Genomic DNA, 19467 nt, shown 5'->3' on the forward strand with positions numbered 1-19467 from the left:
GCAGGCAAGCATCATACAGGTCGTAGTTTAGACCGTCTTTGAAATGGCTAAGGAGGATGTCTTCCTGCCAGTTCAGCTTGTTGGCAAGGGCCCAGAATTCTTGTGTATATTTGGCTACCGGGCGTCTGCCCTGCCTCACCGTTTTGATTCTTTCACGGGCCTTGCGATCAGCCAGGGGGTCCTTAAATCGCCTTCTCAGAGAGGACATGAAACGGTTGAAGTTGTTGAGCTCTGGGGCGTTGGAATCATGCAGGTTCACCACCCAGTATGTGGCCGGTCCGTCCAGGGCAGATTGTATGATACAGATGTGGGCTTTGTCGCTGGGGATGTACCGTCCATATTCTTCCATGAAGCTGAGGACTTGGGTTAGGAAAAACCCCAAGCGTGGCGGCTCCCCCGAATTTCGCATCCAGCAGCGGGAATCTTTGAATGGATCGGTGCCTTCACTGCTGGCGGTATTGTCTCCCATACTGACCATCTGTGGGTCGGCGGGGAGTGGGGGCTGCTGAAGTGGTAGCTGTGGGTTCAGCAGACGTCCCCGGGATTACAGGTTCCGATTCCCCCCCAGTGTCTCTCCAGCTGCAGCTACAGGTGCTGGTGCGGCCGCGGGGCTAAGGTTTCTCCTCCCCTAGAGAGCCAAGGGTTCTTTTCATCAGGTCAACAGCTTTCTCTAGGATCCAGTCTGAGTGTGGTGCACAACTTCCTTCCTCTCCGCTAAAGTGCAGGGATTTCTCCATCTCTTGCTTCCATTCGCGTTGGTGGCTGCCCTGTCTTAGGGTCACCTTTCTCGATATCTTTTCGCACTCACTTTTTTTTCCAACGCCCATCGACCACTGAGGTTTCTAGTCACATGTCTCCACCACTTTTTCTCCTGAAGAGTATGAGGTTTTGTATCCCAACAGCTGGCAGGATCTCGGTTGGGGGGAAGGCTCCCTTTCCACAGGGTTTTCTTCCTTCCCTGCCTCATCGTCCGACAATGTATTTCTTGCAAAGTCCCCCAGTAAGGTTCTTCCTTCCAGGCTATTAATGCAGTTCCTGTCTAGTGTCAGGACCTACTTCAAGCCCACATCTTAAGAAAGCAGAAGTCTTGGGAACAGTTTCTTCCAAGCAGAAACTTTTATTAAGAATAGGAGATAGCAGGCATAAGACAGGAACTGAGGGATTCCCTTACAGATCGATATTTTAAAGTGTCCCTAAGCAAACCCCACCCCACAGTTCATCCAGGTGGTTCAGACCGGCCAATGCCCAGGTGGTAAGTCCATCATGGGAAAGGGAAGATAACATCAATCTGGTTCCGTTTGCAGCACTATCATTCCACAGCTCTACACACCTCCTTTTGGAGAAATAAACCAGAACCTGGAGGTTTGTATCTCTTCCCCTCCCCACCCCCCAAATTTTGCTAGCTGCCCGGTAAGGGAGAAGAAGTTCAGAGAGATGCATAGTATAGGAGGCAATTTGTTACATTGTAATGGATAGCAAACACAAAGGCGAATAAACAAAAGGTTACATTGTGGTTAATAGAGGAAGTGAAAGTAATAAAATCCACATGCATATCCCCTCTCCCCCTTGGGGGTATGGCAGAATCCAGGGAAAGGTGGGATTTGGTTTTAGATCAGAGGAGATAGTTAGAAATGAAATATAAATGGATTCTGACACTATCTTTAATTAAGCAGTTAACAGAAAAGATAATTAATGATATAGATGAGATATTTAGAATACATACTAGATATGCAACGAGAAATACTCTCCCCAGAGAGGTGCATATAAGATTTACTAAAAAAGCATTAAGGGCAGATATGCTACAGAAGCTGAGAAATGTTAAAATAAAATACAAAGGAAGAGAGATAGTGATGTTAAAACAGATCTCAAGAAGAGTGAGAGACCTGAGAAAGGAGTATCAATTTCTGACAAAATGCTTAATTAAAAAAGGGATAAATTTTAGATGGTTAATACCAGAAGGAGTAATGATAAATTGGCAAGAACAGAGACATAGACTGGACACATTAGAGAAAGCAGAACTTTTCTATGATCAATACTTTGGGCAGCAAGAAGAAGAAAGGCTGAGAGGGGAAAGAGTAATCAGACAGCAAGGAGACGAGACAGAGAAGCAACGCAGTAAGTATAGCATAGAACAGGAGGAAAGGGTGTTGAGAGAAGGGACAAGAGCAAAAGAGGTAAAAGCAAAGAGAGATGAGAATAACGAGAGCAACTAAAACTTCAAATAAATAATCATGGAAGAAGAGATAAGAGCAATTTCGATAAATGTAAATGGACTAAATTCGGCTATAAAAAGAAAAAGAACACTAAATAAATTGGGGAAATGAAAAATGGACATAATTTGCTTACAAGAAGTTCATATTAAGAAACAACATAAAAATCTACTAGAATATCCAAAATTGGGAGAATTATATACCTCACTTGCAGATCAGAGTAAAAGAGGTGTGGTATTATATATTCAAAAAGCAATACAAACTACAATTAAAATTAAAAAAAAGACTCAGGGCGGCTTACAAGATTAACAATGTGTTGTTCCAGCTGCAGCAAATCAGACTGCAAAAGAAAGCTGTAGTACTGTAGATGCTGTTTTGCCAACCATTCAGCGCTCAGCATGGTACGCTTTCAGTGAAATGATAATCCAGACACTCTTGTGTTCAGATGGCATTCAAGAGAGGAAAGCTGGTGTGCAAAAGATTATTAACTTGAGGGGTGCAGACGTGCTGGGAGATTTTTCTGTATGTGCAATAAAAATGCTTTTAATCAATGTCAGAGCATCCACTCTGCTGGAGCCGATTAACTGGTCTGAAGGTGTATATGAGCCACCTTTGACATGCAAACTGACCACAGTGGAAATAAAGAAGTTCATTGACGAACCAAGGCAAGTACCACAGTGGCCCTGTCATGCCCAATCAATAGAGAGATGTGTGAAAGAGGTCACAGAGGCAGCAAGCAGAGTGTATACATATGAGAAATGTGAGGGTTATATCAGAGGCCAAGAAGCAAGTCGGCGGCTGATGTCGAAGAACGAATCAAAACAAGACTTGATGAAACTTGCTTAAACATTTTTGTAACTCAGATAATTGCTTTCTGATATTAGTTTATGATTGCATGGATTATTTTTTGTTTAGCTAGATAAGATTCATACAGAAAAAAACTTCAATTTTTGTAGCACAAGGTGCAATTTTGAGAAGATAACATTATTTGGGTTACAAGAGACTTTTGTGGGGTATATGATCAGATGTGGCTTTACCAAGCTAAACGTGCAATTGCAAAAATAACAGATTTGAATTCTGACTTCCGGTGGCTGCGCGGCGACGGAGACAGCCTTCCCGGGCTGCCCGCGGCTCAGCTGAGTGATTTTCGCCCGAAACAGCGCCGATCAGCTGTTCGGGCGAATTTGAAGCCCCCTCCTCGGGAGAAGAGGAGGGGGTGAGGCCCCAGGTAGGGGTTGAGTTCTCCGGGGCCGCCTGAGCTTGTAGCTTGGGCGGCCGAAGGATCGAACTCCCCCGTAGCCTGGGTCGCTCCCAGCTGGCCAGCGCCTCTGCTCCTGACTTTATGGAGCAGAGCCAGGCGTCTGCGACCACCCCTGCCTGAAGGAAGGACTATGGAATAAAAAGAGCAGGCAGAGCGGTACAAGAGGAAAGGGTGAAGAGGATTATTTTATTCTACTCTCGAGCTTGATGGATTTTTTAAACTCTAAGTGAAAGTGCGTCACAATTGAAAGTAAAAGATGGCGGCTAAACCTCCCCCTAAAACTCTTCGGAGTGCTGGAACTTCCCCGGTGCAACAATCATTATTGCAGGCATTGCATCCTCCTGATGTAGTGACATCGAAGGACTTACAAGATGCTCTTGAAAAACATACCCAGGTAATCTTGAAATCAATTTTGGAATCAATGGGTGATAAATTTGCACAGATGGAGGAGAAATTGAAGAAGTTGGAGGAGAGAATGGAGGAGAGGATGGAACAGAAGTACAGGGTGATGAAGGTAGACATCTTGTCTTCAGTGTATAAAGTGGCTGAATGTGTGGAAGATTTGGAGGAAAAAGTCAAAGATTCGACTCAAAAGAATGCCATATTAGAAGCAAAAGTATTGGAGAATGAAGATTTAAGAGACAAAATGGATAGAGAATTGAGTCTTGCTCAATATTTCCAGATGCAGTTTGCCATTAGAATCAGAGGTTTAAAGGAGAATATTAAGGAAGATCTAAAGCAGCTGGTTTCTGAGGCTCTCGAAGTGGTATTGAATCAGCCAGCATCTGAAATAAAAGGAGGCATGGATAAAGTGTATCGTGTGAACTCATGGATTGCTAGACAGAGAAAGTTGCCTAGAGATGTGGTGGTTTATTTTGCAAAAAGGGAAATTAGAGATGAAGTTATACAAGCTGCCTATGATACTAAAGTCGTGATTGCTGATCAAGAAGTTTTGGTTCTAAAAGAAATTCCTCCAAAGATTTTAAGGAGAAGGAAGGATTTTACATTTCTTGTGCAAGAGCTCAAGCAACGAGATATAAGGTTCAGATGGGAGATTCCAGCTGGGTTGATGGTGATGCATGAAGGTAAAAGGTACCGTCTGGTTACTGTGATGCAAGCGCGTGATTTTTACAACAATGTTTTAAAAGCAACCCCATTAACACTTCTGGAAGCTGCAAAGGGATCTGGAGAAGGAGAATATCAAGAGGCTGAAGATGGACAGACAGAGGAGAATGGTGCTGGAGGAGATCAAGTTATAACACTTTTGGATGATCCCAGAGAACAGAGGGTGACGCGTGCTGCTTTAAAACGATCAAAAAAGATAAAAGAACAAGATCAGCAGAAGTCTATGGAACTTTCACAACGTACTTACAGCCAAGTAGTGGGAGGTGGGAAAAGATTTGGGTGAGGAATGTAAAATTTATATAAGTTTGAAATCTAAGAGAGAATTTTTACAAAATGTTTTATAGATGGTATTTAGATTTTAAAAAGCTAAGCATGTATCTGAATTATTAGCCTAAATGTTGGAGGTGCGGTGATAAAGACGTAATATATTTTCATGTTTTCATATATGGTAGACTTGTAAAAAGGTTAAGGCTTTTTGGATAAAAGTCTGATGGAATATACTAAGTTGATGTTGAATTTAATTACGGCAGCAAGACTTTTGATAGGATAGTACTGGAAAGAGGAACTGCCGACCATAGAAGAGTGGATTTTAAAGGTTTCCGACCTGGTCGAAATGGTGAAGATTTCGGCCTATCTGAAAGATTACTCGCAGGAACGCTATATTATGGAAGGGAGAAAATGGCTTGAGTTTACTCAGAATAAGTATAGGGTTAAGAAGTTTTATATTTGAATAAGTCTTCTTTCTTTGTTTTTTTTTCTATATTAGTTTTTTTTATATATATTTATATATATTTGATATTACTAAGGTTTGTTTTATCCTATATAAGCTAGAGAGTGATAGATTTTAGAGTTTATGGTTGTTAGTATATGGTTGTTTATGATTGTTTTTTTTATATATACCTTGTATTTAGCTCTGGGAAGTGGGGGGGAGGGGGGGAGGGGGGAGAGGAAGGGGGGGAGGGAGAAGGGGGGGGGAGGGGGGATTTTTTAAGGGAAAAATTGTATGTTAAAACTTTTCAATAAAAAAAAACATTTGAATTCTTGGTGTAAAAAGACATTTTTTTAGAACCCCTCACTGAAAAAAACTGCAAAAATTAATTTTCACCCCATTGAATGACACACCTTACTGGGTAGGTACTTTTAAACCAAACATATTTTCGGAAAACACCAATTATATAGTATATTGGGGCTGCCCTTGAGGTCCACCCGGAGACTTCAACTGGTGCAGAATGCAGCCGCGCGAGTTGTCTTGGGGGTTTCCCGATACTCCCATGTTACACCTTTGCTCCGCGAGCTGCATTGGCTACCGGTTGCTCTCCGGGTGAGGTTCAAGGTGTAAGTGATGACTTACAAAGCCCTTCATGGCATGGGTCCGGATTACCTACGGCAACACCTGCGGCCAGTGTCAACTTCCCTCTGTCCAGTGCGCTCCCACAGAGAGGGCCTCCTCAGGGTGCCTCCGATCAAAGAATGCCGATTGGTGGCCCCCAGGGGGAGAGCGTTCTCTGTGGGTGCGCCAGACCTGTGGAACCGCTTACCGGTTGAGCTCCGGATGGCCCCTGACCTTCGCTCCTTCCGGCGCGATCTCAAAACCTTCTTTTTTGAACAAGCTGGCCTGGTCTGACAGGATGGGGTTGGGTTTTTTTATAATTAGTTTTAACTTTTAATATGTATCAATTACTACGGGCATAGTTGTTTAATCACTTTTTAATTTTTGTATCCTGTTTTTTATTATGTATTGCCCTGTTCACCGCCCTGAGTCCTTCGGGAGAAGGGTGGTATACAAATTAAATTATTAAATTAAATTAAAATTAAATATTTCTAGACAAAATAGTAATTCTGCTTGCATTGAAATCTACTCAAAATATATAGATTTGACTGCAAAACATGAGCTAGCAAGAAGCTTCTCTGGAATGGAGAGTTCGACCACCATTCAAACACGCTGGATTCTCAATTCTCCATTTTGTATCTAATGAGTCATAATGTGCTAAGTTTCTCAAGAATACAAATGCCAGGAAAGTGGCTGCTGGGATTTTTTCTCTCTGTGTGTATATGGGAGTGGGGTCTCTTCCTTAAGCAATTGTGGACAATTTAATAAAATACATGGAACTATAACCTGTCTTTGTGAAGTTTTCTCAAATATGAGATGTACAGTATGTATGAAGTATGAGAGAAATATTCGTACCGTCAGGGAAACCTCAAATTTGGTGACCCTCATATGTGTTTACATCACAATGCCCATCACTCCCAGCCAGCTGATTCTTCTTGGGTGGGCCAGGAATTTCCTGGGAGTAACCTCTACCATTCCATACACACCTTTTGATTTTTCTTCTCTCTCTCCAGATTTCTTCCCCACACCACCCCATCATGCTTCACATTTCCAGCTCACCTGCACGGTGAAAATCATCCTTGCTGTACGTAAAATCTTTAAGAAACGTAATGCACTGGGTTTCATGATTATAGCGCCTGGCTGTCTCCAGTAACATGATCTAAGAAGACAGGAAAGTATCAAAGAACAGCTATTGCCCTTCTTTTAAAAACTACCTAATGTTCATGGTATGTGTTTAGCTAGATAACTTGCTCACCTCAATGGTAGAAGCCTTGAGCAATGCGATTTGGTCTTCTCGCAAGAGCTGCAGGAAGCCAGGCACTTGCTTGGCAAAGTCCACAATCTCTTGCACTGAGATGATGGCTAACTCTGTAAAATGGGCAAAACGCTGCTGGCGTGCCTCCCGGCTGTTGGGGTCACTGCTTATTGGCCATGGCTGGGAAGTGATTGGAAAAATTAGAGACAAGGGAGGAAGAAAAAAGGAAATGAGGTGGGTGTAGTACACATTATGGCTGGAAAGCATGGAAATCACAGTCCAACATATCTGGAGAACATTCGGAAAGTTAAAGGCTGTTCTAGAAAGTCATTAAGACTATTACCTGCCTTTGCCATAGGTCCTAGCTGGGACTTTAAACCAGTTTAGAGCTCTCTCTCACACACATAAACACTCACAATTACCGTGACTTTGGGCTGATCGCTAAAGCTCCTTTTGTTGCACTGCTGTTGAGCTGCCACCAACTGCTGGATCATCCCCTCCTGCTGTGGGGTAAGAGGAACTGGCTCAGGCTGGGATAAAGCACGGTCACAGAGCAAAGGAGGCACTTGAAATACTTTGTCTCCATTTCTTTCCCCAGCTGGAACTGCATCACCCTCATGTTTAGGGAACTTCTTCTTGCGGATCTGTTCTTCTGAAAGGACACCTGGAGACAGAGAGGCAGGCATAAAATGAGAAGATCTCAAAAGTTCAACAGAGAATTCCAGATCCACTTAGCATTCTGAAGAACCATCTTCCTCAGCTGTGGAATAAACTGCCCAGAAAGATTTATTTTCTGCCCATCTTAATAATAATAATGATGATGATGAAGTTGGAAGGGACCTTGGAGGTCATCTAGTCCAACCCCCTGCTCAGGCAGGAAACCCTATACCATTTCAGACAAATGTCTGTCCAGTCTCTTCTTAAAAACATCCATTGTTGGAGCATTCACAACTTCTGGAGGCAGGTTGTTCCACTGATTAATTGTTCTAACTGTCAGGAAGTTTCTCCTTAGTTCTAGGTTGCTTCTCTCCTTGATTAGTTTCCATCTGTTGCTTCTTGTCCTGCCTTCAGGTGCTTTGGAGAATAGCTTGACTCCCTCTTCCTTGTGGCAGCCCCTGAGATATTGGAACACTGCTATCATGTCCCCCCTCATCCTTCTCTTCATTAAACTAGATATACCCAACTGCAGCAGCCGTTCCTTATATGTTTTAGCCTCCACACCTCTAATCATCTGAGTTGCTGTTCTCTGCACTCTTTCTACAGTCTCAACATCTTTTTTACATCGTGGTGACCAAAACTGGATATGGTATTCCAAGTGTGGCCTTATCAAGGCATTGTAAAGTGGTATTAATACTTCACGTGATCTTAATTCTCTACCTCTGTTACTGCAGCCTAGCACTGTGTTGGCTTTTTTGGCAGCTGCAGCACACTGCTGGCTCATATTTAAGTGATTCTCCACTAGGACTCTGAGATCCCTCTCACAGTTACTAGTTATTGAGCAAGGTACCACCTATACTATACCTGTACATTTGGTTTTTCTTGCCTAAATGTAGAACCTTACTTTTTTCACCACTGAATTTCATTTTGTTAGATAGCGCCCAGTGTTCCAGTTTGTTCAGATCCTCCTGTTAAGCTTATCTTCTAGAGTGTTGGCTATTCCTCTGGTCCACTAATTTTGTCACTTGGTCAAAGAATGTAATAAGATTTGTCTGGCATGATCTGTTTTTGACAAACCCATGTTGGCTTTTAGTAATGACTTTGTTTGCCTCTAGGTGTTTGCTGATTTGTTATTTGATTATCTTTTCCAGAATCTTCCCAGGTATTGAGGTCAGGCTGATAGGTCTGTAGTTTCCTGGATCTATTTTTTTCCCTTTTTTGAAGATGGGAACTACAACAGCTCTTTTCCAGTCCTCTGGTAGTTCCCCAGTGCTCCAGGATCTTTCAAAAATATAGTTCAGTGGTTCTGAGATCACATCTGCCAGTTCCTTGAGAACCTTGGGGTGTAATCCATCTGGTCCTGGTGATTTGAACTCGTCTAGGCTGGACAGGTGGTCACTTACCATTTTCTTGCCTATCTTAACTTGTGTTTCTAATCGATTTTTTATGGTATTGTTTTTAATAGGTTGGACTGTTTTTTTCCCTTTATGTAAAGACAAGAGGTAAAAAATGAATTAAATAGTTCTGCTTTTTCCCTGTTGCTTCTCACATTCTTGCCACTTTCCCCCACTAATGGACCAATCATTTCCTTCACTTTTGTCTTGTTTTTTACATGTTGAAAGAAGCTTTTTTTTGTTATTTTTGACTTTGGTCACAAGCCTTAGTTCATTTTGAGCCTTAGCTTTCCTCACTTCATCTTTGCAGGCTCGGACTATTTGCTGATATTCTGCTTTAGTTATGTGCCCCTCTTTCCACTTTTTACACTTGTCCTTTTTATCTTTCAATTTATCAGAGAGTTCTTTATACAGCCATGCTGGTTTCTTTTGAGAGCTGTTATTTTTCTTCTTCATTGGTATTGTGCTAGACTGGGCTTTTATTATCTCACTTTTCAAAATTTCCCAAGCTTCTTGAGTTGTTTTCCTCTTGAGGATTCTCATCCATGGAATCCTTCCCAAGCCCTCTCTAAGTTTATTGAAATTAGCTCTCTTAAAGTCCAAGACTCTAGTTTGACTGTGTTCTATTGCTTGTGCTTCCATAATGTTGAATTCCAACATTATTATTATTATTTGGATTTATATACCGCCCCTCTCCCGAAGGACTCGGGGCGGTGTACAGGGCAATTAAAACACTATATACAACACATAATATACAAAAATTAGAAATAAATTAAACCAAGTAGCCCTAAACAATAAAACACATTCTAAAATTAAAATTTAAAATTTAAAATTTAAAATCTAAAACCCCAGTCCCTCAGTCCAGGCCGGCAAGTTCAAATAGCCAAGTCTTCAGGTCGCGGCGAAAAGAACGAAGGTCGGGAGCCATCCGGAGCTCAACAGGGAGCTGATTCCAGAGGGCAGGCGCACCCACAGAGAATGCTCTCCCCCTGGGGGCCGCCAGTCGACATTCCCTGACCGACGGCACCCTGAGGAGGCCCTCTCTGTGGGAGCGCACAGGACGATGGGAAGTTAACGCTGGCAAAAGGTACTCCCGTAAATAATCCGGGCCCATGTCATTTAGGGCTTTATAGGTCATCACCAGCACCTTGAATCTCACCCAGAAGACAACTGGAAGCCAATGCAGCTCGCGGAGCAGAGGTGTTACATGGGAGTATCGGGAGACCCCCATCACAACTCGCGCGGCCGCATTCTGCACCAGCTGGAGCCTCCGAGTGGTATTCAAGGGCAGCCCCATGTAGAGAGCGTTGCAGTAGTCTATCCGAGAGGTCACGAGCGCATGAGTGACTGTGCGTAGGGCATCTCGGTCCAAATAGGGCCGCAACTGGCGCACCAGGCGAACCTGGGCAAAAGCCCCCCCTGGTCACAGCTCCTATATGGTCTTCTAAACTGAGCTGTGAGTCAAGGAGGACACCCAAGTTGCGAGCCCTATCTACAGAGGGTAACACCTCACCCCCTATAGATAAAGATGGAATAGAGTGGACAACCCGAGATGCCGGTATGCACAGCCACTCGGTCTTGTCAGGATTTAGTCGAAGCCTGTTCCTCCCCATCCAGACCCTCCCCGCCTCCAGGCAACGGGACATCACGGCGAGGGCATCACCGGGTTGATCTGGGATGGAAATAAAAAGCTGGGTATCATCAGTGTACTGATGATACCCCACCCCAAAACCACGAATGATCTCACCCAGCGGCTTCATATAGATGTTGAATAGAAGGGGCGAGAGGACCGACCCCTGAGGGACTCCACAAACGAGAGGCCTCGAGGCCGACCTCTGCCCCCCTGCCAACACCGATTGCGAACGACCCAGGAGGTAGGAGGAGAACCACTATAAAACAGTGCCACCCATACCCAACCCCCTGAGGCGCCGCAGTAGGATACCATGGTCGATGGTATCAAAAGCTGCTGAGAGGTCTAATAGGACTAGGACAGAGGAGCAACCCCTGTCCTGAGCCCGCCAGAGATCATTCACCAGTGCGACCAATGCCGTCTCCGTGCTGTACCCGGGCCTAAAGCCCGATCGGTAGGGGTCCAGATAATCCGTTTCCTCCAGGAACAGAGGAAGCTGATGTTATGAATAATTCTCACTGTTGCTTCTTGGCCCACATATAGGTTTCTCAAGAGACAAATAAGATGGTCTGGTACTCCCATCTCTTTAAGAACTTGCCACAGTTTGTTATGATCCACACAATCGAAGGCTTTAGCATAGTCAATGAAGCAGAAGTAGATGTTTTTCTGGAACTCTCTAGCTTTCTCCATGATCCAGTGTATGTTGGCAATTTGATCTCTAGTTCCTCTGCCTCTTCGAAATCCTGCCTGTACTTCTGGTAGTTCTCGATCCACATACTGCTGGAGTCTAGCTTGCAAGATTTTAAGCATAAGTTTACTAGCATGAGAAATGACTGCAATGGTGCGATAGTTTGAACATTCTTTGGCACTGCCTTTCTTTGGAATTGGAATGTAAACTGATCTTTTCCAATCCTGTGGCCACTGTTGAGTTTTCCAAATTTGCTGGCAAATTGAGTGTAGCACTTTTACTGCATCATCTTTTAAGATTTTGAATAGCTCAGCTGGAATACTGTCACCTCCACTAGCTTTGTTGTTGCTCAGTTTTTCTAAGGCCAACTTCACTTCACATTCTAGGATGTCTGGCTCGAGGTCAGTGACCACCTCATTGTGATTATCAGGGACATTAAGCTCATTCTTGTATAGTTCTTCTATGTAATTTTGCCACCTCTTCTTAATCTCTTCTGCCTCTGTTAGGTCCCTGCCATTTTGGTCCTTTATCATGCCCATTTTTGCATGAAACGTTCCCTTCATCTCTCCAATTTTCTTGAAAAGATCTCTGGTTCTCCCTATTCTATTGTTTTCTTCTATTTCTTTGCACTGTTCATTTAAGAAGGCATTCTTATCTGTTCTAGCTATTCTCTGGAATTCTGCATTCAATTGGGCGTATCTTTCTTTTTCTCCCTTGCCTTTCGCTTCCCTCCTTTCCTCAGCTATTTGCAAAGCTTCCTCAGACAGCCATTTTGCTTTCTTGCATTTCTTTTTCTTTGGGATGGTATTGGTTGCTACCTCATGTACAATGTTGTGAACCTCTGTCCATAGTTCTTCAGGCACTCTGTCTATCAGATCTAATTCCTTAAATCTGTCACCTCTACTGTATATTCAAAAGGGATACGATTTAATTCATACCTGAGTGGCCTAGTGCTTTTCCCTACTTTCTTCAGTTAACAATATCATATCTGCCATTATTTACCTGAATTTCTAGTTCACCCTGTTTACTGTTCATACTCTGTGCATTGGTGTATAGACATTTGAGTCCTTTATGACTGACCCTGTGTTTACTTTCTATATAACCTGTGTGGTGCCTAAGTTCCCCTATTTTCTTACCACCTATTTGGTTAGTGCACTTTGTGTGTCACTCGCTATTAAAAGTTTGATTTTGCTTGACAGCAAGGTTGATATTCTTGTCCACACACACATGTATGTTACATGCACTGCTAACCCTGTAATTTTTTGATTCCCGGGGACAGGGATGTTCTGTATCAATTAACTCACTGTCCCTGTTGTTTAAATATTCCTCCAGAAAATCTGTGAGTTTATTGCCAAGTAACTCAGTCCCTTTCTTTGATGGATGCAAACCATCTCTTTTGTACATTGTTTCATTGGACCAGCTACCGACATCGTGACTAATGTAACCAAAGCCTTCCTCTTTACACCACTCCTTTAGCCACATATTGAATTCTGCTATATGCTGGCCTTTTCCATTTTGCTCCTTATACACTGTTAAAACCTCTGAAAAAGTAAGCCTTTCCTAAATTTACATCTCTTATAATTGAATCACCAACCAGAAGGTGGCTTCTCTTTTTGGATGCCTTGCTCTTCTTGCATGACTGATGTGTAATACCTGATTCACACTTTCCCCTGTCCAAAACACTTTCTTCATCTTGGACCATGAACCCCTGCTTATTTGAGTTATCATCACAAGTAACTTTACCTGTCCCCTTAATGTCCCTATTAAGGTCAGCAAGGGCACTGTATCTATTGTGCAGGGACACAGTGAAAGCTTTGTGTTTATGGTTCACAGCTCTCACCCTGCCAGATCCCATGGTTGTCCACACTGCCCTTCTCCTGCAGGATCTTTGTGGTAGAGGGGCCTGATAGCACGGAGGCTCAATAGAGTAGAAGGGCTGAACTGCACACCTAATTTCTGCCTGAAGAGCACAGATTACAGACCCTAGATAAATAATCTATCCTTGTAGACTAGTGATTTGTTTACAGATAGGACAGTTTCCAAGTTCGAAAAGTGTACTGTGAAAGACAGCTGCAAAACAAGTGTTGCACTGAACTAAGCCAGACATTCTGAGATACAAGGAATCTGACACACTTGTCCTTTTTTTAAAAAAATATATATTCAATTTTATTTTCCCATTTCTTCCACAAACAAGTCAACAAATATATCGCCATACATAAATACATACACGTAAGTTTGGGTGCTGCTCGTCCATTTCCCCTTTCACTGTATCCACCCTCCTTCTCTCTCTTCCCTCTTCTCTTTCTTTCTCCCTTTCTCCTTTCTTTCCTACTTCCCTCTTCTTCCTCTCCTCTCCTCTTTCCCTCACCACTCCCCTTGCATTTCTCCCCACTTCTCCTCCTCTTTTCCTCTAACCTTCCTACTTCCTTACCCCTCCTCTACTCTTTTCCCTCTCTCCTCTTTCTTCCCTCCCATTCCTCTTCCGATACAATTCAGGGGTGATGCCCGAGCAGCTCCTCTCCTTAGATTTTCAATGTCTATATTAGGTATGATAATATCCTTATATCCTTATTTTTCTTCCATCTTAATTAGTGTTAGCTGTCTTTTAAGCATATTCTCTTTTTCACCCACTCAAAAAATTTTCCCCAAATTTCATAATACTCTGACTCTGTCTTATCTTTAATTATCATTGTTAATCTATTCATTTCCGCACATTCCATTATTTTCCTGATCACCTCTTCTTCTGGAGGAGCTTTCAGTGCCTTCCAGTTTTGTGCAAACACAATCCTAGCTGCAGTGGTTATATGAATAATCAAATATTTGTTCTCTTTACTATATTTCACTGGTAAAATACCCAACAGGAATATTTCTGGTCTTAATTCTATACGTTGTTGTATCATCTTTTCTATCCATGATTTGATTATGTTCCAATAGGTTTTAGCTTCTGCACACGTCCACCACATATGATAGAAAGAGCCTGGTATTTGATGGCATTTCCAACATTTCATAGATCTGTCCTTAAACATTTTAGCTAGTTTTTCTGGAGACATATGCCATCTGTAGAACATCTTGTTTTCTTTATATGCTGTCGCCATTGTCAGTTTATAGTTTCTTTCCCACAATTGCTGTCATCTATCTAATTCAATCGTATATCCAAAGTTTCTTGACCATTTTATCATTGACTCCTTAACTTGCTCCTCCTCTAATTCCCTATTTCCAGAGACATCATATCAGGAATTATTTATTGATGGTTTGGGAGAAAATAAAGAGGAAGCATTACTTGAGGATTCCACATTGGCTCTCAACAATGGAAGCGTTAATACACCCCAATATGTTTAACATGGGAAACATTATAAGATATAAAGACCTACTAACAGATACGGGGAAGCTGAAAACCAAACAACAATTAGAGGAACAAGGAATAAAGATGGATTGGTACATGAGAACGCAAATACAATCTAGATATGAAAAAGATGCTAAAATAGATGGTTTTAATTTGGGGAGAACAGAGTTAGATGAAATACTTACGGGAACTGAAGAAAAATGGATTAAAAAAAATGTATAGACACACTTGTCCTGAATGCACCACTGCTGTTTTTGATTTTTAGTTCAGCTACTTTTCTTCTCCCACCTCCTCCTTTTTAACTCAGTTTGTAGCACTTCCCAGCAAGCTCTAGGCAGTTTAAATCTTCTCTCAGAGTACAGTCCAAATCCATCCTGTTGGTTCAAAACGTCACTCTTTCAGCTTTTTGTCTTTTTGGTGTTTGTAATTTGAGAGTTTCTGGCTGACAAAAATAAGGTTTGGCCCACCAAATGTGGCCTATACTACAACTTCCATCATTTTCACAAGCAGCTATTTTGGCTTGGCTGTTATGACTTAGTGTTCAGTGCCACCTGATGGGCTACAGGTCCCTCATTTCTGCAGACCCTACATCAATGCTTCTCAACCTGAACAACTTTAAGATGAGTGGATTTCAACTCCCAGAATTTCCCAGCCAGGCTACCTGGGGAATTCTGGGAGTTGAAGTCCACACAGTTGCTTAGGTTGAGAAACACTGTCCTACAGTGTTCAATCTTTAAAAGGTTGGTGAAGCATTTAGAATTCTGGGAGCAAATTTTGCATATGCAAAATATCTCCTTCCTTCCAAACGCTTTATTCCACTAGGGCAGAGGTCCTCAACCTTTCGGGCACCAGGGACCGGTTCCGTGGAGAAAGGTTTTTCCATGGACTGGAGAGTGCATAGTTTTGTGTGCTGCCTGCATCCCACGGATAGGGCTTTGCTTGTTTGTGCGGTCCAGTTGCTGACATGCTGCGGCTTGGTACCGGTCCACGGACCGGGGGTTAGGGACCCCTGCACTAGGGTGATCCCTGGTAGCCTGCTACTTGTCTTTTTTCCAGACAGTTCAATCCCTTCCAAGCTGAAGCCACCATTTATTTTTTTAAGAATTGCCACTAGAACAACGGGGGCCCAGTGCCACTCTTGGAAATCATGACGACGGAAGCAGTGGCTTTGCTCTGCACCAGGACAGCTCCCATTCCCATCCAGGCCCTGATAACTAACCTCAACAGGTCTTTGTGGCTAAGATCCCACTACTCACATTCTTCCCGCATGCCTGCTTGTCGGCACTTTTTCAACCGGCATTCCTGGCACTTCCTGCGCATGTCCATGTCCATGTGGCACTGTCCACTGCCCTTGCACATGTACTGTGCTCCTTTGATGAGGCTGCGTCGGAAGAAGCCCTTACAGCCCTCACAACTCAGGACATTATAGTGAAAACCTGAGGCGTTGTCCCCGCACACGCTGCAGACTTCATCCCCCAACATCTTGGGCGCAGGTCCCTTTTTGCGTTTGCGGACTGGCTCCTCAGCTACAGAGGAAGAGAGAGAAAACCAAAGAAGTTTACTGTAAGAGAAATAGGAAATTGCTCCCACTTCTTAATTCCCAGGCATTAATTTGAGTGTTTTCAAGATGCTCACATGACAGGGTTGGGTAGGGTTGGGAAGGGGTGGGTGGGTTGGGAGGGGTTGTTTTGTTAAAGATAAAATGTATTGAAAAACTTTTCAATAAAAAAAAATGCTCACATGACTGACCATTGTGGAGTGTGTTTGGTTTATCCTTATCCCCTCTGCCATCTCCAGTGGTCTATTATTTGGCAGCATTTTTTTAAAAAATAAGCAGCCAGGAGCCATAATGGAACAGAAAAGGCTGATAGGGAAAGGATTGTATTTTGTTGTGGATAGTGTTAAGCAGTGTTTTTCAAACTTGGCAACTTTAAGATGTATGGATTTCAACTCCTGAAATTCACTAGCCAGCATATTCCCTGCTGATATCCATTTAGACAGGCAGACCTAACCACTCTGCCTCCTCTTCTGGAAGTTGTGGCTAGCTACAAAGTCAGGCGCTTCTTGTAAACAGGAGCTTTACTCCTGGATCTCCTGGTACCAAACTAGACAATCTTCAAAAATCTAGTAATACTGGTTCAGTTTTCCTAGGCTTTTATATCATGTTGAAAATGCTTTGATGGTTTTTAGTGGTTTGTGGCTTCCATGTTTCTGTGAAAATATGTGGTTACTATTTAAGGTGCTTGTACTTACCTTTAAAGCCCTACATGGCTTAGGCCTGGGATACTTGCAGGACCATCTGCTGCCGGGAACGATCTCCCATCGCCCAGTACGCTCACACAGAGAGGGCCTCCTCAGGGTGCCGTCAGCTAGACAATGTCGGCTGGCGACCCCCAGGGGGAGGGCCTTCTCTGTGGGAGCGCCAGCCCTATGGAACCAACTTCCCCTTGAGCTCTGGATGGCCCCGGATCTCCGGTCCTTTCTCTGCAGCCTCAAAACACTTCTTTTCCATCAGGCTGACCTGGACTGACAGGGATTTTAAAATGTTTTTTAATTTTTAACTTTAATTTTAACTTATTCTATTGGAGCTATTAATTTAATTTCTTTTTTAACTTTTGTATCATTGTATTTTATTGTTGTTAGCCGCCCTGAGTCCTTCGGGAGATAGGGCGGCATATAAGTCCCAATAATAAATAAATAAAATAATAAATACTATCTGCTTCCTTCAGTTCCCAAAAGTCTTGACTGCGATCTTTGTAGCATCTCCATTGTCAAATGCTCGTCCTGTAGTAAGTGGAACACAGTTCTTGCAGCAGGAACGAGAGACGACCCACAAAGGAAATGCGATTTATTTTCTCAATACAGCAAACCAAAGCAGGAAAAAAGTCAGCGTTGGCTACCCAGTGCATCCAACGCTGCTTATATACCTACCCGATACAGCAATTATCACCACGCCCTTCAATTCAGCATCCGCCCGTCTCCCTATAAGTATCCTGTTCCCTCCCGCCCGTTCCTTTCTTTGATTCAGCTGCCCGGCGTCTCACAACCTGCCCTCCTCTGCCAGGAATGTCCCGCCCTCCCAGGTACCTCCCCCCTCATCCCGTTTCCTACCCAGAGAACACCCCCCTCTCGCCAGCTGTTCCCCCCCGGAGACCATTTTCCCTATGGCCCCGGCCCCCTCACAGTCCGACATTGTCCTTTCACTCCAGCCCAGCCAGAAGGCCCCAGAAGTCCACCACACGCACGCCTGGTGTGCGTGCGCCTTCCCCCCTCTGTCTGTCCAGCGGCAGGCCCCCTCCCTCTGCCCAGGACATCCGTCCGTTGGCGAGGAAGGGGCTCCCGGATCGACACCTGTATGTCGGGTGAGAAGCACGGCACCGGCTGTGCCGGCAGAGCTGTTCCGCGCAGTCGCGGCAATGGCGGCAGGCTGAGCGTCCTGCTGAGCTCAGGAGCATCGGTGCGGCCTCCAGAGCATCGGCGCAGCCTCCGGAGGTGAGCGTGAAGGCCAGCGGTCATTTTGGCAGGGCCGGGAGCCGGTGGGTCGCTCATGGGTGCCAGCGACCACCGGGCCGCCTCCCCGGCCACCGGAGCCACCGATCAGCTGGCCAAGAGGAGCATGAATGCTGGAGGGGTATGGCGTACCGCCCCTTGTTGAATGTCGGGCCTGCGGGGCTCGACACGCTGCCCCCCCTACCAGCGCCCCACCTGGAACGCAAGAGGAAAGAGGTAAGTACCCGTTCACCAGACCAGCAGTTTCCCCCTGGTCCTCACCCAGCTTCCCCGGATGCCTGCGATGGAACGCCCATACCAGTCGAGGAGCGTGCACATCCCCCCCTACCCATGAGGCCTCCTCCATGGGGTAGCCCTTCCAGAGAACCAAGTATTGTATCCGACCCCTTCGCCTCGAGTCCAGGATTTCCTGCACCTCATAGTGCTTGCTGTGGACAGGCCCTGGACCTCCCTCTCCCACCGCCATGGCAGATGTTGTTGCCGGCTTTAGCAGGCTACTATGAAAGACGGGATGGATCCTGCCCAACAGCGTCGGCAGCCGGAGCCTGACCGTGACGGGGTTTATTACTTGCACCACCCGGAATGGCCCGAGATATTTGGGCCCCAGTTTTTTACAGGGCACCTGCAACCGCAAGTATTTGGTGGATAAATAAACAAGGTCCCCCACCTTGGGGGTGCTAAAAGGTTTCCGCTTCCTGTCTGCTAGCTCTTTATTTACTCTGGCAGCCCGCTCCAACGCCTTCCTCACCACCCCTCATACCTCTTCCATCTGCTGCATCCACACCCTGGGTGGACAGGGTGCAGGGCTTCCCTGGTCACAGCCAGAGATGGGCACAAAGTCATATCCAGACACCACCTTGTATGGGGAGAACCCAGTACTGCTATGAACTGTGTTGTTGTAAGCCACCTCCGCAAACGCCAGCAGGTCCACCCAATCAGTCTGTTGATAAGAGACGTAGCATCGCAGGTACCGCTCCACTGCTGCATTAGCGCATTCCGCAGCCCCGTTGGTGCAAGGGTGATATGCCGAGCTAAGGCCTTGTGATGACCCGATATACTGGATG

The 19467-nt window shown here is 44.5% G+C and overlaps 1 protein-coding gene across 1 annotated transcript in view; it reads right to left on the reverse strand.

Annotated features, from left to right (window-relative positions):
* LOC308675977 (oxysterols receptor LXR-beta-like) overlaps window positions 1-19467 on the reverse strand; it is a gene marked incomplete at both ends in the record, with an annotated part of 90707 nt that overhangs the window by 42122 nt on the left and 29118 nt on the right. The window contains 4 exon segments of the mRNA XM_081341668.1: window positions 6986-7085; window positions 7182-7361; window positions 7604-7845; window positions 16150-16419. Coding sequence (XP_081197794.1) covers window positions 6986-7085; window positions 7182-7361; window positions 7604-7845; window positions 16150-16419 — 792 coding nt within the window.

This window comes from Vipera berus, assembly GCF_964194415.1.
Source record: "Vipera berus genome assembly, chromosome: W".
Lineage (NCBI taxonomy): Eukaryota > Metazoa > Chordata > Lepidosauria > Squamata > Viperidae > Vipera > Vipera berus.